The following is a 25,492-nucleotide window of genomic DNA, read 5'->3' on the forward strand; positions in this document are numbered from 1 at the left end:
TTTCTATTTATGAAACCAATTTCCTTCATTGTATCAACTCAAATGTTAATTTCCATAAACGCTAAATTTGAAGGCAACCAGATTACTTACTTTTTTAAGTTAAACCAACAATATTTTTTACAGTGCAGTTTATGCCAACTTTAGGCTTTCAACCAGCTTCTATCAGTATTATTAACTTATTATTTCCCTCTGGTTTTAGGGATAAGTTATGGGTAGGGTTAGGTTTAGGGGTAGGGATAGTCTTACTTGGCAAAATCACAGTGACCCATTCCTGACACATGGTTTTACACTCATTTAATAGTCAAAATGTTAGGGATTGTTACAGTAGGGGGTCATTATTGAAACGTAAACCTAGATAAATTGCTCTACACTTTGTAAAAGTGTAAATGGACGCCCATTAGCAAATGAGATCACTTGAAAACTGAGATGGTTTGTTAAACAAACATTGTTTAAATTTCAAAAATCAGAGAGAGCAAAGCAGGATTGTTTATATCTAAATGGTGTTTATTCATGTGACAGCTTGTTTGCACAATTAACATATCCCCATAAATAAGTGAAAAATCACATCCTTCATAAGAAGAAACAATAACATTTGCATTTGAAAGCAGTGATAAAGCATATCAAACACTGCAAATAATTACTTTGTCATCGACTCCATAGGAGTTAAACCTTGACTCTTCATTGTGAAGATTATATATTGTCCATTAATGAGGAAAACTATAGAGACATTTTACAATAGACCTCTGATCATAATGCAATCGTCTGTAAAAGATTGGACCTTCACATGGTGAAACCCGTATTCTTCCACAAACTTCACAAAATGAAGTTCCATAAAAAGACATTATTTCAAAAGAAATTAACATAGAAAAGGAATTATCTCCTACAACATAAGAGATGGTAAAACCACCATCTAGTTTGAATGTGAACGTCTTTGATCGCGGGGTCTCTACCAGGGTCTCCAGAGCGGTCTGTGGGCACATGGTTCCTGCTTCATCTTGGTGGGCTGATGGGAAGCTGGAGACGAGTGTGTGAGGTCTTCAGCTGATCTCTGGGCTTCTTGGCAGTGGTTCAGATGCTGACGTACAGCGTCCACCTTGGAGTTGACCGACAGGAAGCTCATGGTCTCCCTCCAACACTGGGAATAGCCATCAAAGTGGGCTTTCTGTGGAGCTGAAGTCTTGGGCAGCAGCTGCTGCTTCAGGAAAACCACCGTCATCTCCAGGATGTCGGCTTTCTCCAGCTTGGCGTTTGGGTCCTGCTGGTGGAACTCCTTCTCCAGCATGGATTTGAGCTGCTCGATGCAGTGGTTGATGCGATCTCTGCGCATCTTTTCCACCACAGGTTTTCTTATCTGTTGAGAAAAGAGAGATTTGGTCAGTTCTTTGGCACGTTTGAATAAAATTCGCAGAAGAATAAAAGAGAAACAAAGTCAACAATACTCACTTTATGTTTCTCCTTGTTGGAAAGTTTGGAGTAGTCAGCTGTGTAAGTTGGAGCCATTCTGTCCGATGGAGAGATGTTTCTCTGAGGAGAGCAAGTCGGTTGTGTTGGGAATGAGGGTCGTGCTCCTCTATTTATAGGAGCTCATTAGCATTACAAAGCCATGAGTCCCAGTCAGGATTAGCTTTCCCACACTCTGAGGCCAGTGGGTGAGGCGTCCTCAACAAATCAAATCAAACACTGGCTGTACAAATCCCACAGGACATACATTTACCTTATCTAGTTTCAATTAATCAATAGGTAAATCGCTCCTTCAATAACTAAATTGAGCATTTCATGCTCTAAATGTGTGATTAAACTGCATTTTTAATTGTTTTTTTATCTAAACTTGATGCAAACATGATTTTGACTAACACAATCCAGTGCTGAGAACAGTGTTGGGTGTAACTACAAAGTAATTAGTTACAGTAATTTAATTACGTATTGTTTCTGTAATTTAATTAGTAACTTTTGATTTAAGTAAATACTGTGTATAGACTGTGGAACAATTATATATAATAACTGCAATAGAGGAATTAACGTCAAAATTTAAAGTCTAACTTTAAAATGCATGTTTTATGTATCATTTTCACATTTCTAATAGCCTACTTTGATCAGTTAATAAGAATAATTTATTAAGTTTTATATTATTCATTTGAATTAATTAAAAGAGCTGTTTCATGTCTATCCTTGTCTAGCCATAGAACTACTCAAGGTTGATATAGGATTTAGAAAGCAATTAAATACTTTTTTGAGAGAGTAATTTCATGTAATTACACTATTGAAGTAATTAGTAACTATTAATTAATAATTTTTTAGAGTAACTTACTCAACATTGGCTGGGAATATGTGACCCACAAAAACAGTCATAATGGTCAATTTTTAAAAAAAATTGAGATTCACACACAATCTGAAAGCTGAATAAATAAGCTTGATGTGTGGTTTGTTGTGATAGGACAATATTTGGCCTATACAATACATATAAATATGAAAATCTGGAATCTGAGGGTGCAAAAAAATCTAAATATTGACAAAATCTCCTTTAAAATTGTGCAAATTAAGTCATTAGCAATGCATATAACTAATAGTAATATTTTTTAATATATTTACAGTAGAAAATGTACAAAATATCTTAATGGAAAATGATCTTTAATTAATCATGATTTAATTTTTCATGATTTTTGGCATGAAAAAATAATTTTAAAAAATCGATAATTGTGAGCCATAATATGTATTGTTGGCTATTGGCTATACCTGTGTGCTCCAGGATCACATTTATTTATTTTTTTATAATTTTTTTCTCATTTTCTATATAATCAGTAGTCATAAAATTTATTTTTACTTACACTACGATTATTCTTATAGTAGCCTATCCCAAGTCACTGTGCATTATTCGGTAATAATGTCTGTCAATAATATCGATATTTATTTCACTGATTTCTATCAGGAAGAGCACACCTTTAAGTGAAATTAAAGTGGTTCAACTTCACAATCTTTTTTCTCCTCTGATAAAATGAAAGCTCAGGCACGTGCAGATTACATTTGTTAAAATCACGTCCAAATCAGCATTTCTTTGTTGACCCTCTGTAATGTGCATCCATCAATGCTATAAACTGGGACCATGGGCTGGGAAGGTCCGCGATAACACCTCGGAAAAGATCAAACACTCCGCGTCTGAAGCGTGTCTGTCCGAGTCACGCAGACTTGTGTTGTTGGTCTTGTCAACACTACTGAACTTCTAAGCAGGTGTCAGGCACACTTTTAGTGGCCCGTGATAGGGTTCGCCCACAGCGGGAGAGGAAGGAAGCTCGCGTGTTATAAAACCACCGGCTCCTGCTCCTCTCTGATTGGCTGGCAGTGTGAGAACGCAAGTGAAGTGCGTGGAAAAACTACTACGCTTCAATAGTGTGTTCGATTTCAGTTTTTTTGGAGTCGACTCCGATTGCCGACTCTCAATGTAGGAGTCTATGGAATTGACTCCTCGGCTCCATTTACTTTACATCAAAACAGGGTTAGAAATCAGACAAAATTGCAGTTGTTACAACTTTAATTATTTCCCCCTGACACAAAGTGTAAAAATCCCAAATTAGTCCAATTCAGCGATGACTTGAATGGCTATCAACGTTTCTTTGTCGAGTGATGGCGCTAAACGCACATGATCCATTATCTTAAAAGGTGAGTTAAGATACTATAGCCTACATAAACTAATGCATTTATTTATGCGTTTCTTCTTGATGTGAGTTTTTTATGATTTATGGTTAACGTTAGTTTAATGAACACAAGGCCATGGGAAACCAAATATATATTGCATTAATATACCGTCAGTTAAACTAAAGCTAGCACGGAGGAAGCCTAAAATTAAAAACTAAAGTCGCTGTGATTGTTTTCCATTTTTAAAAAAGTAAGCATGTAGCACTCAAATAAATGAGTGTGACAAAGTTTCTTTGACAGCTCTCTGAAGCTGTGAACGTCAGTATTACCTCGCTTCATTTCATTCACTTCTTGCTTATAGTGCACGACTGCCATGCACTTTAGATGAGAGATTCAGTAAACAATCAATCGATTTTAGACACAGCAACAGAGTCGACACCTAGAGTCGATTCCTGTGCTGGAGTCGACCCCCGACTCTGGGGCCGAGGAATCGACTCTTTTGGAGTCGACTCCCCATCTGACCTACGGTATAAATACAGCGAAACGCTGCACGTCGTGTGCATGTGACTAGAAGATTTGACTAATTTTGCTTTTAAAATCTTCACATAATGGCACAGTGAGTCAAAAGCAAGTTGGTGGGAGCACATTATGTCAAAAGAACCACAAAGTAAGTTTAATATCACCTGTCACCCATCTCTCTGAAAATAGCTCTAAAACTTACCTTTTTCTTCTTAATTCTGCGCGGTTTCGAAATATCCTCGTTGAAAAGATGCGGCGAGACAAATTCAGCCGCAGTATCGTACATCTGAGAGAGTTATTTCACGAAACTACACAGATACCCGAGCAGTTTGTTAGACTCGACAATGCCGATATTCTGGTGATGATGACCGTTGAGTTTTTTGACGCTGCGTCACGTGTCATTTCACGCAGACCTGACGCACGACCATGCGCACGACAACAGAGAAGCGATCAAAATAGTGATGCAAAGGACCAATCAGATGTATTTAATGGCCTCCACGCAGCGTGGATTGCTGCACAAATCACCAAAACGATCAAAATGATCGTAACAAAAATGAAAATTAGCCCATGATTTACTCACCCTCAAGCCATCCTTGGTGTATATGACATTCTTTCAGACGAATACATTAAGTTGTTTAAAAAAAAAAAATCCTGGCTCGTCCAAGCTTTAAAATGAGAGTGAATGGCTATTTCTGTTTTGTTGTCAATAAAAGTCCATCTATCCATTGTAAAAGTGCTCCACACGGATCTGGTAGGTTAATAAAGGCCTTCTGAAGTGAATCGATGGGTTTGTGTAAGAAAAATAGACATATTTAACACGTTATGAAGTAAAATATCTAGCTTCCACCAGATCGGAAAAACGTATGGAAAAAACGTAACTGTCGTGCAGATGATGTTTGGCGTAGCCGTAAGAGTTTTGAACTGCTAGAGGCGTTACACTCTCTGCGTAAATTGAATACAGAGGGCGTCCGACTGAAGCTAGATATTTTACTTTATAAAGTTTTAAATTTGAATTTTTTCCTACACAAATGCATTGATTTGCTTCAGAAGGCCTTTATTAACCCCCCAGAGCTATGGGGAGCACTTTTATGGATGCACTTTTTTGGTATTCAAATTTTGGGCTGCCATTCACTGCCATCATAAAGCTTGGATTAGCCAGGAAATTGTTTATATAACTCTGATTGTATTCGTCTGAAAGAAGAAAGTCATATACACCTAGAATGGCTTGAGGGTGATTTTCATTTTTGGGTGAACTATCCCTTTATTTTGGATTTAATTTAGTTTGAAAATTGTGTAGCCTACAATGTACGACAAGCATAACATCATGAGAAAATCCTGTCATTTCTTGAGTCTTATCGGTGCCTTTCGTAAAGGTGTGTTTTTAATCAAATCATGTTGTAACTGATATAACTTATTAAACATTCCTTGCATTTAAAATGTTTTGCTCATAAGTTTCAATACCAGTGAAAAGCAAAAAGTGATTGAAGAGCAGTTCGATTTATTTGATCTCTGACATGTTTTGCACATTGTGCATGCAACGTCAAATACACACGTATATTGATACAATGCAAGTGAAGCAAAACTTTATGAAGTTTTCATTACAATACATGCCTTTATGAAAGGAATGAGTTAATTAAGCAACTTGTTCCAAAAAAAGAACAGTTTCCAACATAAATTGACAAGATTTGTCCAAACATGCTCAAAAAATTAGAAATAACTACACAAATTACTCATTATGAGGTTTTAAAATAATTAAATCTAGCTTCAATGTGAAGCGCAAATTGAGATACTTGAAATAAGTAATAAAAGCCATCAAAATAGATGGGGTATATAATTCCTAAAAACAGAACAGTTTTTAAACTGATTCATGTTAAAATCACTCATGCATTGCACATGCAAGGGCATTACATCTAATGTAAAGTGAAGTAAAGTCTTCAATGTATAATAACGTACTTTATAATACAATTCTCTTCCAAAATGAAATTTTATTTTAAAAAAATCCTCCAAAAGAGAAGCTGGAGCGCCACAGTCCACTGAGTCTAGTGTAGACGTTCAGTATGTGCTGCTGATGCTGTAAGGCTCTACTAAGGCCTCCAGATGGCGCTCTTGTTGACCTTCATCTCTTTGCTGAAGGTGTTCTGGTCTGGGCCGCTCAGCCGAGGCAGGACACTTTCCCTCCTGTTCTGATCACATGATGTCTGCAGCTTCTGGAAGAGCTTCAGCAGTCTTCTCTGGCTCTGTGTCTTCATCTCATCTCTCTCACACACACACACACACCTGGAGAAGCCTTGATTGACAGCATGTGAGCCGGAACGCCGGCGCTCCAGGAAGCTGAGCGTCATCTCCAGGATATCTGCTTTCTCCAGCTGGGAATCAGGAACTCTGGAGCCAGAAGACACTTGAGCTGCTCGATGGTGCTGTTGATCCCATCTCTGCGCATCTTCTCCACTATTGGCTTTCTCAGCTGCAAATCAAGACAGAAAAGCATCAGGAAAGTGGCCTTGGAATAAGCCAGTGATTGAGAAGAGCCGTGAAAGCTGCTGCAGTGATGTTGCTGTAAGTGGGATGTGAATGTACCTTGTTGTTGAGAGGGAGATGCTCCTTTGAGATGATTGTAGGTGTCATGTCTGGATCTCTGTGCTGTAGAGCTCTCTGTGCAGAGCCAGTCTGATTTGCACCGGCTGCAGCTCCTCTATTTATACTTCGAAATCTCCATATGAATGTGTGCGGCTTGAGCTTCAAGGAGTTTCTCACAGTTTGGAGCCAATGGAAGAGCTGGAGCAGACAATGAGGGATGTGGGCCGCCACATGCTCAACGCTCCTCTATCCGGGGCTCAAAGCCCGTGTCTCTGGGAAAGTCCTGACCCGGTGTTCATATTAATTTTCACTTTACGAACACACACCCTTCATAACCAAACACGTGCCGAGATTTAGTTTTCTCTAATGTTAGACGAACAATAACACATGAGTGCTATCAGTCATAAAATGTGCAATATTAGTGAATGAAATTTTAGTTTAGAATCAGTGGAAATGCTGTAATGATATAAGGATATAATGTAACAGGCAGGTGTTCTATGAAATCTGTGGTTGTACCTGTCTTGTGTTTCACACACACACAAACACACACACACACACACAACACACACACAGCTGGCTCACTGCACAATGTGGACCTCGATCACACGCCCTGACGCTCCTGGAGCTGGTGGGAGCCACAGAGACACAAGGCTTCCCACACTTCTGTATTCATCACATTAAATCACTCACACAATAGAAGTGTGTCTGTTCCCACAGGGCTCGACTAACAAGGCTTCTGGAGGGACGCCTAATGGACGCTATTACATTTCTGTTTTGATTCCATATTTACATACTAAATGTTTTGTGAGCATTTCAGTAATGTATTTTAATATTTTTTTGTATAAAGTGCTACCTCCAACAGCACTATATTCTATATACTATATACTCTAAAAATCTATCAAATATATTTTTTATGTATTAAGTGCATATTGATTTATGGTAAGGTTTCATTTATTAACATAGAAATAACTCTTCTACAACATTTATTCATTTTAGTTAATGTTACTTTCAACATTTAATAATACATTAAAACCAAAACTTGTATTTGCTGAGTTAATGCATGAAACTAACAAACAACTAACGTTAACAAAGATGAACAAATACTGTAACAAATGCATTGCTCATTGTTAGTTAATACATTATGAGACCTTGGGTTATCTGATTTATAGAATACTTTATCAAAAATATTTTATGCATAACATTTAGTTTAACTCATTAATTGTCTATAATTTATACAGAATACAGTAAATATTTTCTAGAAATCCTCATAATTTGCTACATATTTTTTATTAATGCGTTTTAGCGATGCATATTTTTCAAATAATTTTCCCTTCTTTTTTTCTGTGAAATGGCTAAAAAAAAAAATATTTAAAAATAAAACAATAATTATCATTACATCAACATGGATTAAAAATGAAAACACCCAACCATAACTGAATCCTACACATACAGTAAATATTTTCCACAAATCTCCATTGCTAATCTGAGTGTGAGAACATTAAAATCCCAAGTCCTCATGCCCTCGATTATTCTCCCACGAGCCGGCTAACCCTCCAGATGGCACTAGAGAAAGAAAATCCCACCTGTCCACTAAAGAGCTCAATTAAAAAACCTCGGACCAATGCAAATTATGGCAAGCCTATTGTTCCATTTTCCTCTGCTCTCTGATTGGCTGGCTGCAGATATGCTTTGGTATAAAAGTGGGTTAGATCGAGGGTCTTGTGTGGCATTTGGTTTTGCGACTGCAGAAGAGCCAGAGGGATCTCAGATATTTAACCTCTTGACAACCGAAACTTCAAAAGCAAACTCAAACATGCCTGCCTACATGGACATCACTCCTCAAGACAACGCTCACTACGCCAGGTAAAGGAACAGAAATGCTTGCAACAGTCATTTTCCTGCTCGATTCATTTGATCTCATTGACACATGCTCACAATGACACTAAAGATGTTCTCTTTTGAATTGCAGGTGCAAACTCTACAGCTTGGAGAGAAAATGTTTCAGCAAAGTGGAGAAACTGAGATCTTCTTTCGAAGACCAACTCCATCATGGCATTCCTGCATCCGACATTTTGGAGAAGACGGTGTCCTTCTTCAGCTCGAAAAAGGCCTTGATCTTTCCCAGCGGCTACTCCAGGTGTTCACGCGAAATCCTGCGTCTTTCTCCCTCTCCAGAACAGGACGTGACGCCATTGTTCTGAAGCGGACGTCCATCACACAGACTGACCTGCGAATGAAAAGGGTCAAGCACTTGATCTGATATTGTGTGTTAGCACATCTACCTCGGAGGAAAATAGCACTTGTTTGCTTTTTTTTTGGACTTTTTTCCCCCTGAATGCCTTCACTGCAGACTTTGTAAAGGCCAGAATATCATCTGAAGTTGTGCACTGATAGTGATGCACATTGTGGGACGCACCAGGCTGAGGATGCATTTTGTGCATTTAGAAATAACTGTATTTTTCTCTTGAAGAGAGTGTTTTTACAACCGTTTGTCCATGCTCTCTTTTGGAGGATATGCAAAAAAGAACTTTTTCGTTTTAAAAGATACAGTGTATCATTTTATTACTTTTGTGATGATTTTTTTAAATCAATTGTAAAAAGCTCTCATATGTTTTTATAAAATAAATGATTTTGATTGCATTAATGTCATCCTGTGATTTATGCAGTACTGAACCTGACAAATTAATATTTGAATGGGGTCAAACCTTGTCATACCCACTAAATAAGCTTCTAAAACACACACACACACACACACACACACACACACACACACACACATATATATATATATGCTAATTTTTGGGTATACGTGTAATGATAAATGTCAAAGGTTGACCAAACCACTAATTTACCTATTATTTACATGTGGATGGGTAAATTACTGTATATTAGGCTATATTGATTTACTATACTTTTTTTGTTGGAGGGGGAGAGGGGGCATTCTCAAATTTTCTCAAATTCCTCTTCCCAAATTCCCTCTCACATTTTCTCTAATTAGGATTCACTACGGGGATGTCCCTATCAATTATGTCCCCCATAAATTATGGAAAACCCAACACACACTTGCCCATTACAGTACATGGCTTACATATCAGTAGCTAAAGAAGGTGTCCATTTCACCTCATAGTGAGTTATTTATGGGTTTCATTAAATTTCATGAATATTTATAATTTTTTACGCAATAAAGCAGGCTCATTCGCAATCGCTGATGTTTACAGTTTGATGAAACCCAGTGTCATGAGATGTAGGAAAAAGAACTCAATATATGCAAATACTATGGAATTGCTCAATTATTTTGACTATTAATCTGGTTTACAGTTTTATAACTTGACATTATAACTTCAAGGAGCTTCATTATATATCCAACACACACAATACTCAAAAGGAGCTCATTTTTTAGGTGAGTTTGTGGCAAGTTTCATGGTGGAAAAGGTCAGCTGACTCAGGATTATCAGAATGGAATGCCCTGAGGACGTGATCGACAGGTGTGTGAATGGACGAAGCCCAGATAAAGAGGACACACTTCTATTGTTCTGTAATCCATTCAGAGCGGAGTGTGGGAAAACCCCAGTAGCTGCTGCTCTCAGTGCATTTTTAATGAGCTGCTGAAAGATTGCATGGACACATGAATTTGCAAAGCAGAAAAAATAGCTTCTCAAAATAAGGTTGGAAATAATAATAATCTGATTAAGCCATTTAAATGCAATGCAGACATATGCTTATGGAATGGTGAAATATATAAGAAAACATGAAAGCCAATGAGCAGCTATGAAATGAGTCATTAATAGATAAATATATTTTAAAAAAATCTATATTGCATCAAAACATTTCTTTCTTTGTTTTTTCATTTAAGTTCTCCTGTATTGCCAATATTTGACCCATTTATTTTTGCATCATCATCATCCAATTTCCCTCCAGATGGTTGGTGACGTGAGGAAGAACAGAGTCTTCAGCGGCACTAATGCTCCATTCAGGACTCTGATGCTTTTGTGCTCCATTGATGTGAAGACAGAGAGTCAGTGTGGGAACCTCACATGAGATCTACTCACACTGACCAACACACAAACACACACACACACACACACACACACACACATCTGCTTCATCATGAGTGTGTGACGTCACTGCAATGATGATAACGATGAAAATATGATTTATGATTTACAAAATGCTATATATTTGTTTGCACCAAAGACATACGGTTTTCGTTAAAAAATAACTAGATTTTGCACACAATTGCATCAGTAGATCCAGTCGTGGTAATTTGCAACACATCCATATTAATCCCAAGTGCCGTGTTAGCTTGCTCAATTAATAGCCTACAAGAAAACTGCTGGAATAATTACAATAATAGGCACCCTCCACCTGCTCCCATAAGCTTTAAGCCCTGAGCATGTGGCGGCCCACATCCCTCATTGTCTGCTCCAGCTCTTCCATTGGCTCCAAACTGTGAGAAACTCATTGAAGCTCAAGCCTCACACATTCATATGGAGATTTGGGAGTATAAATAGAGGAGCTGCAGCCGGTGCAAATCAGACTCGCTCTGCACAGAGAGATCTACAGCACAGAGATCCAGACATGACACCTACAATCATCTCAAAGGAGCATCTCCCTCTCAACAACAAGGTACATTCACATCCTACTTACAGCAACATCACTGCAGCAGCTTTCACGGCTCTTCTCAATCACTGGCTTATTCCAAGGCCACTTTCCTGATGCTTTTCTGTCTTGATTTGCAGCTGAGAAAGCCAATAGTGGAGAAGATGCGCAGAGATGGGATCAACAGCAGCATCGAGCAGCTCAAGTGTCTTCTGGCTCCAGAGTTCCTGATTCCCAGCTGGAGAAAGCAGATATCCTGGAGATGATGGGATTTTCCTGAGAAACCATCTACAGAAACACTTCCAGAGCGGCTGTTCCTCTCAGCAAAGGCGCTGGTTTATCCTCTAGCGCCCTCTGAAGGAAAGCAAGCGTGTCTATATTAGACACCTAGGATGTGGACCACATTTTGGTCCTTTCTGAAGAGCAAAGACTTCAGATTTTATCATATCTATGATAGATGTCATTAACAATATTATTTCCCTCACTGGAAAGTTATTTTGTATTGTTGAATACATTCATATACACCTTCTATGAAGGCAAATTACATTTTCACCATGATATGGTGCATTTTTGCTTTAAGTACAAATATCCCATATTGGGAACTAGTTTTGAACAATTTATCAGTATGATAAACACTCTGTTGTCCTTATAGGACATTGATATAGAATCACATATAAAGAGGTTTTTTTCTGCCATAAAATGCAATGAACTCAATTCTGTCGACACCTATGTGGATGTACATATTTTCCTTTAGTGGAATATCTCAACTGTTAAGTACCTTGACATTTAATATGACCTCTCATGTGGAGGAATGTTAATAATGATTTGTGTAAAATCATTTGACTTTTGTAAAGTTTGATGTGACTTGCAATATGCGTTTAATGTTCATGCAAATGCTGTGATATGTTATTGACATTTAAGCACTAACAGTTTCTGTTATGTTTTAATACGACCCCCTCATGTGGAGGAATGTTAAAAATTGTTTGGTAAATAATTTTTCGCATGACTTTTGTAAAGTTTATTAATATTTGATGTTCCAATGCGTTTAATGTGTTTTGGAGATCTCAATTCATGCAAATGCTGTGATATGTTATCACCTGTTTATTTGCATTCATGATGATGTCATGACATCACAAATTAATAAATCATGTTAAATGTACTTTCTGCTGTGGCATTCTGTTCTGTCATGGAATTCAGTTGTCTTCTTAAATAATATATGTGACCCTGGACCACAAAACCAGTCATAAGGGTCTCTTTTTTTTAAACTGAGATTGATACATCATCTGAAAGCTAAATAAAAAAGCTTGTTAGGATGGGACAATATTTTGCCGGGTTATGACTATTTGAAAATCTGGAATCTGAGGGTGCAAAAAAATCGAAATATTGAGAAAAATCGACTTTAAAGTTGTCCAAATTAAATCGTTAGCAATGCATTTCACTACTAATAATACATGTTTTATATATTTACGGGAGGAAATATATAAAATATCTTCATTGAACATTATCTTGACATAATATCTTAATGATTTTTGACATAAAAGAAAAATCGACTCATACAATATAATGAATACAAATATGTGCGTCTTATGACTGGTTTTGTGGTCCAGGGTCACATAAAATCCAAATTTACTTAAAATTAAAATCTTCATTATTAATATTTAAGCAATAAAGAACTTGACACTTGGATTATTTTAAAATCAATATACATTACATCAAAGCAAAGGAATGCAAGAAGTGCAGCACAGGGTGTAAAGTCTCTGTGCTCTTTGGTTGTGTGGGATAATTAAGTCTAAAAGCAAAAGTAGTCCAAGGCACTCGATGGGTGTATTGAGAAAGTTAAAAAGCCTTTATTTGTTCATGGCTTAAACAATTAAAAATTTGTGACAGGTACACCTGTGTGTTGCGGCTTTACATGCCTTTGTCAGGCTCATTTCATCTCAAGCTCATTTCTAACCAGCCATTAATTGATCTAATTACAGACACCTGGTCATTCTGTGTGTCTGAGAGAGAGAGAAAAAAAGGAGAAAAAAGAAGAAAAAAAAGAAGAAAAAAAAAGAAAGAAGAAAAGAAAAAAAGAAAAAAGAAAAAAAAAAATATATATATATATATATATATATATATATATATATAAAAGAAAAAAATAATATATAAAAAATTTAAAATTTAAAATTTAAATTAAAAAAGAGAAAGAAAAAAAGAAAAAAGAGGGGAAAAATAAAAAATTCTATATATATTCCACAATGATATTAACTAATACAGCAATACATAAATCAAGTAATTCATACAATTAAATTCAACATACTTCAAAAGCGTTCAATAATTCATGATGAAACATATTACTAGAAATGACTAAATAATATTACAAAAATGGTAGAAAATCTAGCTCTCCGTTTAGGCCTGGAAATGTAGTTGCTTTTAATGGATAGATCCAGAAAGACTCTCTTTTTAAAAGCCTGTCAATATACATTACATTCAAAAGTTTATGAACCCTTGATTCTAAATGCAATACACTGTGTGTCATTCCCTGAGGATCCACATGTGTGTGCGTGTGTGTGTGTGTGTGTGTGTGTGTGTGTGTGTGTGTGTGTGTGTGTGTGTGTGTGTGTGTGTGTGTGTTCCTTGTTTGGCAATACTTGTGAGGACACAAATGTCCTCACTTATATAGTAAAACATGAAAATGACCCACAAAATGAGGACATTGGACTGGTCCTCACTAGATAAAAAGGCTTATAAATCGGCCAAAACATGTTTTTATTTAAATCTGTTGATCTGCACATGTTTCTGTGATGGGTATAGGGATAGGGGTTGAGTTAGGGAATAGAAAGTATCATTAACCTGATATAAAATCAATGGAAGTCTATGTAATGCCCTCACTAATATAGTGAAACAAACCTGTGTGTGTGTGTGTGTGTGTGTGTGTGTGTGTATTTTTCTTAAGTCTCTTGCCTGTCCAAGCCATTAAACTGGCCAACATTCTTCAGAAAAATCCTCCAGGTCCTCCAAAAAAGAGATAAGAACATTGGGCAGTTTAACAGCTCGGACAGACAAGAGACTAAAGAACAACCATCACAAAACACACACACACACACACACACACACACACACACACACACACAGCCGTGGATCATCAGGGAACGACACACTGGATTCACCCGATCACACATAAATGCGTATAAATACGAGTGTGCAATGTCGTGGAATGTATACGCCAAAACTCATTTTGGTGTGCATATGACACGCTGTTTTTCGCGTGCATATGATACGCACTTTATGGCGTATATATGACACGCGCTTGGGTAGGTTTAGGGTAGTGGGGCGATTAGACTGATTTCTCTCATGGTTATGTGCAGCAAGAATTTAACATCTTGAACCTTTTGGTTTGAATTACATTTTCAGATTATGCTCTCTTACACAGACTTTTCTCATCAAAATATCTTCTAGAATTACGGAAGGTCAGGTCAGATGCTGTAATTATTTTCATTTGAAATGAGATCCCTCAGGGAATTATGATAATTAAGCCCTGAACATTTGAAAACATAATTTTGCTATAGCAAACTACTTAATGTGACATATATATTTTGCTTATTGCTCATATATTAATAAATTGTTTTATGAAAGGAAACTGTAAACAACCTGATGTTTTAATTTCACGTATTTATTCATGGTGAATATATATTATTTTATCTTCAAAATATAAAAGGACAGAGAGGTATACGACATCAACTGGCTATATAATTCACACTGCAAGTGCATCAGATTCTGTAATTGATTCATATTCATAACTGACTAACAGTCAGATTGATCAGGTTAAGACCTAAGACAGTGAACGTTTGGAGACGTGTGTCTGCTGTGGGTTTCAGGAGGACACACGTCTATTGTTGTGTAACTGAATTGAGTGAATGAAGAGAGCGTGAGAGACAGAACTCACTCAAAGACCCTCAGGGACAATAGAGCTCAACTAAGAGACCAGGGGTCAGAGGTCAAGGTGAATAGATTGGACTATAACATTACTCTATATAATCTATACACTAATATCATATGAAAAACTGAATCAAATGCTTTGTTTTAAGAAATTATTCTTCAGATTCATGTAAAAACGTCTGCTTATTAATATAAGAGCTGAGCATGAGAGGCGTGAGAAAGCTTGTAGGGAATCTGTCCTGCATTAAGACTCATTATCATGTGAATAGACACACTTCTGTTGTTGTGTTTGAGGCTCAGTGTGAGAAACTCTGGAGAACAGAGTCACAGTTCTAGTGTCATCAGCATCATAAACCCCAACACAACCTCAGTATTACACACACACGAGGGAGTCGACACACTTATGGATATTCACACACACACACACACACACACTGGTCTGATGATGTCACTCATGATGTCATCAGCGGTGTGAGCTCTATCACTATTTATTTTCCTTTACGCATCATCAACTTTTACAACGACTGAGCTTTAGCATCAGGTGCTTAAGAAACTTTTATCATCTGAACAGAAACTTCTCTCACAAATAAAAAGCTAATTAAAGGAGATATTCTTCATATTCCATTATAAATGTAATATGCTGGGCATTTTCATATTAACATATGTTTGTGCTCATAAAGTGTGTGATAAGTGACTGAGTGGTTTCCCTCCAGATGGTTGGTGACGTGAGGAAGAACAGAGTCTTCAGCGGCACTAATGCTCCATTCAGGACTCTGATGCTTTTGTGCTCCATTGATGTGAAGACAGAGAGTCAGTGTGGGAACCTCACATGAGATCTACTCACACTGACCAACACACACACACACACACACACACACACACACACACACACACACACACACACACACACACACACACACACACACACACACACACACACACACACACACACACACACACACACACACACACACACACACACACACACACACACACACACACACACACACACACATCTGGAGGCCTGAAGTCTGAGACAATGGAGACAATGACGTCTGGATTCCAGAGCACAACTCTAAAGCTTTAGATGCAAACGCACTCATCTATACTAAAAACACATTTCTTTAAACTGCAGTTTGTTGTTAAATATTTAGAGCACTGTTTATTGTCAGTGTAAGGGCAACACACATAACTAAAACAAGGTGACCATAAATAAATAAACACACACACACACGTTTGTTTAACTATAGCGAGGACATTACATAGACTTCCATTGATTTTATATCAGGTTAATAATATTTTCTATCTCCTAATGCAACCCCTATCCCTAAACCTACCCATCCCAGAAACATATACGATAGATTTAAATAAAAACTTGTTTTGGCCAATTTATAAGCCTTTTTAGCTAGTGAGGACCAGTCCAATGTTGTTTGACCTCACAGTTGTTTTCATATTTTACTATATAAGTGAGGAAATTTGTGCTCAAGTTGTGTTTTTGTATTTAATGGGGACTTTCGATAGACTTAATGATTTTATACTGTACAAGCTGTAAACTTGATCTCCTTACACTAACCTTACAACTAAACCTACCCATCACACAAAACTATCTGCATTTTTACATTTTTAAAAAATATCACTTAGTCTGATTTATAAGCTGTTTTCCTCATGGGGACCAACATGTCCCCACAAGGACACGGATTTTAGATATTGCCATCTTTGGGAACATTTTGTCCCCATAATATATTAATTTAATAAGCTGTCTTATGCAAAAGTTTCTCCACACGTGTGTACAATGTTGATGAGCGTGTGTGTGTGTGTGTGTGTGTGTGTGTGTGTGTGTGTGTGTGTGTGTGTGTGTGTGTGCAGCTTCATTGACACTGATGTGAACATGATCTCTCTACAGGTCAGCCCTTTCCCACATTCTCCTGATAGAGGAGCGTTGAGCATGTGGCGGCCCACATCCCTCATTGTCTGCTCCAGCTCTTCCATTGGCTCCAAACTGTGAGAAACTCCTTGAAGCTCAAGCCTCACACATTCATATGGAGATTTGGGAGTATAAATAGAGGAGCTGCAGCTGGTGCAAATCAGACTCGCTCTGCACAGAGAGATCTACAGCACAGAGATCCAGACATGACACCTACAATCATCTCAAAGGAGCATCTCCCTCTCAACAACAAGGTACATTCACATCCTACTTACAGCAACATCACTGCAGCAGCTTTCACGGCTCTTCTCAATCACTGGCTTATTCCAAGGCCACTTTCCTGATGCTTTTCTGTCTTGATTTGCAGCTGAGAAAGCCAATAGTGGAGAAGATGCGCAGAGATGGGATCAACAGCAGCATCGAGCAGCTCAAGTGTCTTCTGGCTCCAGAGTTCCTGATTCCCAGCTGGAGAAAGCAGATATCCTGGAGATGACGCTCAGCTTCCTGGAGCGCCGGCGTTCCGGCTCACATGCTGTCAATCAAGGCTTCTCCAGGTGTGTGTGTGAGAGAGAGAGATGAGATGAAGACACAGAGCCAGAGAAGACTGCTGAAGCTCTTCCAGAAGCTGCAGACATCATGTGATCAGAACAGGAGGGAAAGTGTCCTGCCTCGGCTGAGCGGCCCAGACCAGAACACCTTCAGCAAAGAGATCAACAATCTGGAGGCCTTGGTAGATCTGGAGCTCAGCTCTCAAATTCAAGGACCACATTGGTCATATATATGCATATGCATGCACGTAAAGCTCTCATGCTTATTTTTTATTTTTCATACAACATATTGTATGTATCTTTATTTGGGCTAATAATACGTTTTTAAATGTATTTCAAATGTGAACGATTCTTTTCTAATCTGTGTGTGTCCAATATTTGGAAGTGATATGATTGTTTTAAATCATATTGAGATTTATTTGAAACCCAACTGGGCTTATATTTGTGTTCCTAAGGAGCTAATATGCAGATCGGATATTGTAGAGATCATAAAGATTGTGACTCAAGAGGTTATACTTCATCTTATATCTGTACTGTGTACTGTGCTGTTGATCCGCCTTTCATAAGGGCATTTCCATTGTGAAAACCTTTTCACTGTGTAAGTGAAATCAAGTTTCCTTCTGTGAAGGTATTCCTATTAAAGTATGAATTGAAAAGGCCATTGAATGTATTTCAATCAGTCTGTGGCGAAATAAAACAATCAAAAGAAAATCTGTGCTTTTGACTATTCATTTAGATTATCAAACGATATTAATGAATGATTCAACAGCATGAATTATTCCTGCATGGGTTTGTGTCATGGCTGCTCATGGTGGCATTTCTGAGTTGTTTTTAGTGAGATGAAGAGTTTAAAAGCTTTTATAAAACCTTCTTTCCCTGTGTTTTGGATTGCCTGTTGAAATGTTGGAAAGTGATGTGTTGTGGACACTCATCTTCAATAACTAATGAAAATGGCTATTCATTATTATTACTACCTGCAGAAAGGTTTAAAAAATAATAATAAATCCGTAAAATAACAGAAAAAGTACTCGCAGCTTATTACCCAGACATTATCAATTCATTTTACAGACATTTCCGTTAACCATAAAAAACAACGCAATTATGTTTAAAATTTAAAATAAACACCTGAAAAAAAAACAATACAGTACTTTGTGCCTTATTTTTATGGATATTTTAGAGCGTGACCAATGGCATTGAGTGATTCGATTCTGAAATTTCTGTGTAAATGTCTTACGTTTTCTTTATTTTTTTTTACATTTGTTTATTTTTCTTGCATTGAAAAAAAGAAGACATGCTGTCACAGAAAATTAAATGATTCTTAAACTGATTTTAAATGTAAATCTGCAGACTAACTGGACAATTTAGTTACTAAAATTTTCATAAATGTGCTGGCCTTTAAACCTTTGATATGGTCGGCAACAAGTTAGTGTTTTCTCGTTTCAGAGTCCCGTATTGAGATTTATTGAGGGTTTTGGGATGCTAATGACACTGAGCTGTGACTCTGGGTACCAGAGCTTTCCCACACTGAACAATAGACATGTGCCTATTCAGATGCTAATGACGGCTTGATCCTAATAAAAATTCCCCCGGGAGACTGTTGAATGCTTGTCATCTAATGAGCAGATAAACCTCCATTGACTACAGGTTGCCTTACGCATGTGACGTACATGTGCAGAGTGTGGACCTTCAGGTGACTAATAGAACTTAAACACTTAAAGGAAGTTAAATACTGTGTGTGTGTGCTTTCATGCATGTGTGTGTTTGTGCGTGTGTGTGTGTGTGTGTGTGTGTGTGTGTCTCTGTGTGTGTGTGTGTCTGTGTGTGTACATGCTTTACCTCTGACAGAATTCCAGCAAACAAATATATGTTCTAAAAATGTTCTGATTAAGTTAAAAAAACAATTTGTGAATGTCCTCTGAACATTCTGGAACAAGTTCCATGAACTGGGCCTATGTATTAAAGACCAGAGAACTTTACAGATAAATGAACATTCTATTAATGTTAATGGAAGAGAACGCTTGTTCTAACTTTGAGAGAACCTTGCCAGAACGTTCTGAGAACATTCCCTGTTAGCTAGAATATTGATCTTTAAATGTTTTACTCTGTTAGTGTTGTACGTTTTTCATTTGATTGAAATATCAGTTTATAGATATTCATTATGGTGAACTTATTTAATGGATCTGGATGTACCTAAATTGTGGTTTTAATTGAACTGACAATATCAAGCTTTAACTTTTACATAATCCATAAAATTACATACTATTATATATATATACCGTGTGTGTGTGTGTGTGTGTGTGTGTGTGTGTGTGTTTTACTTTGCTTTTACAAAAAGTTAATCAAACAATATAGACTGCAAACATGTAAGTCATTTCTACATGTTGTTTGTCTTGTTTTAGATTTTAATAATATTGCATAATGAAGCTTTTTCTAATCTGTTTAATAATGCTAAAATGAATGAATGAGGCATTTATATAGCGCTTTCAAATGTACTACTGTACACCCAAAGCACTTCACACTCGTGTCAGGGGTCTCTCCTCAACCACCACCAGTGTGCAGCTCCACTTGGATGATGCGACGGCAGCCACAGTACAACGGCGCCAGTGCGCTCACCACACACCAGCGATAGGTGGAGAGGAGAGAGGGTGATAGAGCCAATTCAGTGGATGGGGATTATTAGGATGTCAGTATTTTGTAAAAGTTGGAGGAACAGAGCAGCCTGATGGCATGATAAATGTTTCGTATGAGGTCACTCCCTTGACCTCTGACCTCTGGTCACTTAGTTGAGATCTATTGCCTCTCTGTGGGTGTTTATCACGGCCTGTGCATTCTCTCAATAATAGACGTTTGTCTCCTGGACATCACATTCATATGCTCTGTGCAAAAGTAAAGCTTTTAAGTAAGGGTTTAGTTTCAGTATTTATCAAGCATTCCTAAAAGCATCACAAAAGTATCATACATATTGTGCCATCAAATGCATCCACTGTCATCAAGTGTGACTTCAGTGTTTAATCACTTTGAGACGTCTTAGAAAATAAATGAAACCACATAGTTGAGTTGAGCACAGTTTATTTTTCTTTCAATGTTGAGAGCATTTGTTTCAATTCAATCTGCTTCATTAAACTGAAGCTCTGAGCAGAGAGACGACAACACACGCCATAGAAAGGAGTGAAAATAACACAATATATAAGTATATTTACAATAATGTAAATACAGCTGACATATACAGCAGTATATAGAGTGTGCATGTATAGATGAATATCTATATCCTCAAAAATATGCATCCTCATAGAGGGATTACACGTTTATTATAATTACAAAAAAATACAAAAAATGAAATTACATTTATTAAAACTCCTCATAGAGGATAGCAGAAGGGGAATTTTCCACACAAAAAAAACCCTAATATAATTAAAAAGACCAAGAAATGTTTTTTTGCAATTTGCAAAAATGAATACTGTTTCAAAATGAAACCAAAAAAAGCTGATTTGACTTATAATCACATAATGTATCACCTCAGGGTGAAAATTATACCCATAAGATATGAAAATGCTGTTTAATGCACTTTTATACTTGATATATACTTTTACAAAATGACAAATGCCAATATGACAAAGTTTGCCATGATAATAACCCTTCATAGAAGGAACAATGACGGCTGTATACAGTACAGGAGCAGATTCAGAGCGCTGAGAAGAACCAACACACACTTACACACCCTTAAAACAGGCTGAAAATGAATATGATCTATTATAGACCAAAGAGGAAAAGATCAAATATAATCATAAAGTCTGTAAAATGGTAATCTCTGAGGGAGACAAATATGAGCCCAATTTGAGCCACTTCATAATAAACAACACATAATCTATAATGCACTGCATTAATATTAAGAAATTATAACATCTCATATCATTTTCTGTGTGAATTGATCAGCTTTTAGGACAAAGCTTGAGTATGTAAAATCAAACTGATTATAAAAACTGCTTTTAAAATAATAAAGGAAGTGTTTCCTTCACATCTCCTCAAGATGCATTTAATGCAGAAGTCAATGTTGTCTAATGTAGACGTCAGTTTATGTTCCCATCAGGAACTCTTGACAGGAAGTCTTCATAGAAGATCGGATCATCAGAGCACTTTGCAGTGCAAATATCTCTTCCAAACTGGAACTCATGAAACACTTTTCCTCCAAAAGAGAAGCTGAAGCGCCACAGTCCACTGAGTCTAGTGTAGACGTTCAGTATGTGCTGCTGATGCTGTAAGGCTCTACCAAGGCCTCCAGATGGCGCTCTTGTTGACCTTCATCTCTTTGCTGAAGGTGTTCTGGTCTGGACCGCTCAGCCGAGGCAGGACACTTTCCCTCCTGTTCTGATCACATGATGTCTGCAGCTTCTGGAAGAGCTTCAGCAGTCTTCTCTGGCTCTGTGTCTTCATCTCATCTCTCTCACACACACACACACCTGGAGAAGCCTTGATTGACAGCATGTGAGCCAGAACGCCGGCGCTCCAGGAAGCTGAGCGTCATCTCCAGGATATCTGCTTTCTCCAGCTGGGAATCAGGAACTCTGGAGCCAGAAGACACTTGAGCTGCTCGATGCTGCTGTTGATCCCATCTCTGCGCATCTTCTCCACTATTGGCTTTCTCAGCTGCAAATCAAGACAGAAAAGCATCAGGAAAGTGGCCTTGGAATAAGCCAGTGATCGAGAAGAGCCGTGAAAGCTGCTGCAGTGATGTTGCTGTAAGTAGGATGTGAATGTACCTTGTTGTTGAGAGGGAGATGCTCCTTTGAGATGATTGTAGGTGTCATGTCTGGATCTCTGTGCTGTAGATCTCTCTGTGCAGAGCGAGTCTGATTTGCACCGGCTGCAGCTCCTCTATTTATACTCCCAAATCTCCATATGAATGTGTGAGGCTTGAGCTTCAAGGAGTTTCTCACAGTTTGGAGCCAATGGAAGAGCTGGAGCAGACAATGAGGGATGTGGGCCGCCACATGCTCAACGCTCAATGAACGCGCAGCTGCTTTCTAACAGATCTTTATTCTGCTGGAGTCACAGACACACACGGTTTCACACACTTCTGTATTCATCACATTAAATCACTCGCACAAGAGAAGTGTGTCTGTTCCCACAGGAACTTGGTTCCCAAACTCTGAATCATCTGGGCTGCTTTTACAGCTAAACTGCTGTAATTGGTTAAAAAAAAAAAATACAATAAACAATAAAACAAGAATATATATTTTTTTAAAATTAAATGAAATTAATCCAACATTTGAAAGAAAGTCTAAAATTTTTGATTTAACGGTGCAAAAGTTTGTGATGTATTTTTCTTTAAATTGACCCAGATTAAAAATGTTGATAAACTTAAATCATTTTACACAGAAGTCATATTGAAGTGAACGTGAATGACGAGAGAAACGCTTGTAGATTAAACCCATTTAGAGTTTGAATCCCTGGGGTTTTATTAGTGTTTGTGTGTCTCATTATCATGTGAATAGACACACTTCTGTTGTTGTGTTTGAGGCTCAGTGTGAGAAACTCTGGAGAACAGAGTCACAGTTCTAGTGTCATCAGCATCATAAACCCCAACACAACCTCAGGATTACACACACACACACACACACACACACACACACACACACACACACACACACACACACACACACACAAAAGGGAGTCGACACACTTGTGGATATTTACATTCATGCATGATGAATTTACATGATGCCATCAGCGGTGTGAGCAGAATCAGCTATTTATTTTCCTTTTGAACTTTTAAAATGACTGAGCTTTTGCATCGGGCACTTATGAAACTTTTCATTCATTTTTGCATATTCCATGTTTGTGTTTGTGAAAATGTTTGTGCTCATAAAGAGTGTGATAAGTGACTGAGTGGTTTCCCTCCAGATGGTTGGTGACGTGAGGAAGAACAGAGTCTTCAGCGGCACTAATGCTCCATTCAGGACTCTGATGCTTTTGTGCTCCATTGATGTGAAGACAGAGAGTCAGTGTGGGAACCTCACATGAGATCTACTCACACTGACCAACACACACACACACACATCTGGAGGCCTGAAGTCTGAGACAATGGAGACAATGACGTCTGGATTCCAGAGCACTACTCTAAAGCTTTAGATGCAAACGCATTCGTCTATAGATGGTATGCATCAACGTCAATTTCCCGCCAGCACATGCCCCGATATAATATTCCCTAAAGATCCAGTGATCAATGGATATTGACATGCATCTAGGAATCATGTTTTCCTGACATTTATAAGAGCCTGATTTCATGTATCACTGTCAATATCAAGTGAATATCTCATTATATGCGGATGGGCCTATGTATTGAATTGTGTATGAGGCTGATTGTTAAGAATGAAAAACAAAAGTTTTATTCAAATTCTGAATCTATTGTAGACCTATTCATTATTTTTACATCGCCTAGACAGCCCATAAAGAGCACTCTCTTTATAATCACTAAAGCTGTCACTCATTCAATAAAGGCGATCTCACACAGTTTATATCAATCAGTGAAGAGTTGTGTGTGTGCAGAACTCAGCACTGGAAAAAATCTCCAGCGGTGAGTGGATTCTAATGTAAACACCTGTGATTGGCCATTGTGTTCAAGAAGTCAACAGACATGTCTGTGATTGGATATATTACTGAGGTGAAAACACATTGGAAATGTATTCGTTTGATGAGCACAATTACACATAATTCGCACTGGATCTTTTGCCATCTCTTTTTCGCTAATAATATGCTATTTTTAAAAAAGTAAACAGATCCTAGACCAGCAGTTATGGCCAGCTTTTCCTTCTTAAATCAACCAGAAGCAGAAGCAGCAACCGCAGTGGTTTGAGTGAGAAAATGACACGCTATTATCACGTCCTTCTCTCTCGGTCCGGAGGGGGGCACAGGGATGTGCTGTTAGATATAATTAGTAGCCTAGCCTATTAACGATTTTTAAATCTATAATCAATCACCAAAATATGTATTGTGAAAACATAAATTATTTTTGGAAGTTTTTTTGCCTTTTAGTATGAATGTCAGTTTTACTGTTATCTATAAGCTGCTCCAAAACAATTACACAATTCTCATTTAGAAGATATAAGCGTTCAAAACGTAGTTTCTCAATTCTCAATTATGGATCAATGATTTTAATGACATCACGCTGCACTTCAGCTTCTCATCAGGTTTTCCGTCCAATCAAATGCTCTCTAGAATCTCCTCACATTTACTATTTTCTACATGGTTAAATATGCTTTCCATGTGAATGAAGTCTGGTTTCACTTTAGTGAACGATGGCACAGAGCAGATCATGTGATCGAGTCAGTACAGACTAGAAAACGTAACCATCTCATTTGAATTCGGCACAGAACGCTGTAATTTAAAGCGATATGGAGGAGAAATGGTTAGAGATGAGGAAGGAAACTGTGACTTTACTGAGCTCCACGGCTCTGGACGGGCTGTGATATAAACGAGACGCTATTGGCCATTTTTAGAGCTGTTTGATATGTCCCGCCCTGTCTTATTGTTTCAGAGGAAATTACGTCAACACATTGAATCTAATTTAAACTTTATAACTACAATGTATTTGATTTTGTATGTCTAACACTTATTTTAGCAGGAAACTCTCAATCCAAAAAACGAGAATGATGAAATCAAATAAAGGACTGAAAGGTAAAGTGAAGTAAATCTCTTGTTTTATTTTGGACAGAATTGTCCGTTTGTATGGCTTTATATCATCATCATCATATCACTGTGTTATCATCAGAATAAA

The 25,492-nt window shown here is 37.6% G+C and overlaps 2 protein-coding genes and 2 pseudogenes across 3 annotated transcripts; 1 reads left to right on the top strand and 3 right to left on the bottom strand.

The window, feature by feature from the left end:
- Window positions 1-483: 483 nt before the first annotated feature.
- On the bottom strand, window positions 484-4,554 carry her15.2 (hairy and enhancer of split-related 15, tandem duplicate 2). Of its 2 annotated transcripts, none has more exons than XM_067431307.1 (3): window positions 4,352-4,554; window positions 1,444-1,524; window positions 484-1,351 (listed from the first exon to the last, which is right to left on the bottom strand). In XM_067431307.1, exons 1-3 carry the CDS (start codon window positions 4,433-4,435, stop codon window positions 947-949), a joined length of 570 nt encoding a protein of 189 aa, XP_067287408.1. In that variant the 5' UTR covers window positions 4,436-4,554; the 3' UTR covers window positions 484-946. The 2 variants fall into 2 exon arrangements, with proteins under 2 accessions (XP_067287408.1, XP_067287409.1); XM_067431308.1 differs by having other exon boundaries at window positions 1,444-1,659; window positions 4,352-4,489.
- Window positions 4,555-5,731: 1,177 nt separating this feature from the next.
- LOC137058125 (transcription factor HES-5-like) lies at window positions 5,732-6,789 on the bottom strand (annotated as a pseudogene).
- Window positions 6,790-11,304: 4,515 nt separating this feature from the next.
- LOC137058126 (transcription factor HES-5-like) lies at window positions 11,305-18,423 on the top strand. Its single transcript, XM_067431310.1, has 3 exons — window positions 11,305-11,352; window positions 11,466-11,562; window positions 17,622-18,423. The coding sequence occupies exons 1-3, from the start codon at window positions 11,305-11,307 to the stop codon at window positions 17,747-17,749; spliced, it is 273 nt and encodes a 90-aa protein (XP_067287411.1). The 3' UTR covers window positions 17,750-18,423.
- Window positions 18,424-20,852: 2,429 nt separating this feature from the next.
- Window positions 20,853-22,806, bottom strand: LOC137057780 (transcription factor HES-5-like; annotated as a pseudogene).
- Between the last annotated feature and the right edge of the window lie 2,686 nt (window positions 22,807-25,492).

Source organism: Pseudorasbora parva, chromosome 22 (assembly GCF_024679245.1).
Source record: "Pseudorasbora parva isolate DD20220531a chromosome 22, ASM2467924v1, whole genome shotgun sequence".
Lineage (NCBI taxonomy): Eukaryota > Metazoa > Chordata > Actinopteri > Cypriniformes > Gobionidae > Pseudorasbora > Pseudorasbora parva.

Bases quoted from the DNA above. Each gene is read 5' to 3' on its own strand.
- LOC137058126 (XM_067431310.1), top strand. From the start codon at position 11,305: ATGACACCTACAATCATCTCAAAGGAGCATCTCCCTCTCAACAACAAG. The intron at 11,353-11,465 runs GTACATTCACAT...CTTGATTTGCAG, and splicing joins ATCTCCCTCTCAACAACAAG to CTGAGAAAGCCAATAGTGGA. The intron at 11,563-17,621 runs GCTGGAGAAAGC...CTGGCTCCAGAG, and splicing joins TCCAGAGTTCCTGATTCCCA to TTCCTGATTCCCAGCTGGAG.
- her15.2 (XM_067431307.1), bottom strand. From the start codon at position 4,435: ATGTACGATACTGCGGCTGAATTTGTCTCGCCGCATCTTTTCAACGAG. The intron at 1,525-4,351 runs GTAAGTTTTAGA...TGCTCTCCTCAG, and splicing joins GCAGAATTAAGAAGAAAAAG to AGAAACATCTCTCCATCGGA. The intron at 1,352-1,443 runs GTGAGTATTGTT...TTTTCTCAACAG, and splicing joins CCAACAAGGAGAAACATAAA to ATAAGAAAACCTGTGGTGGA.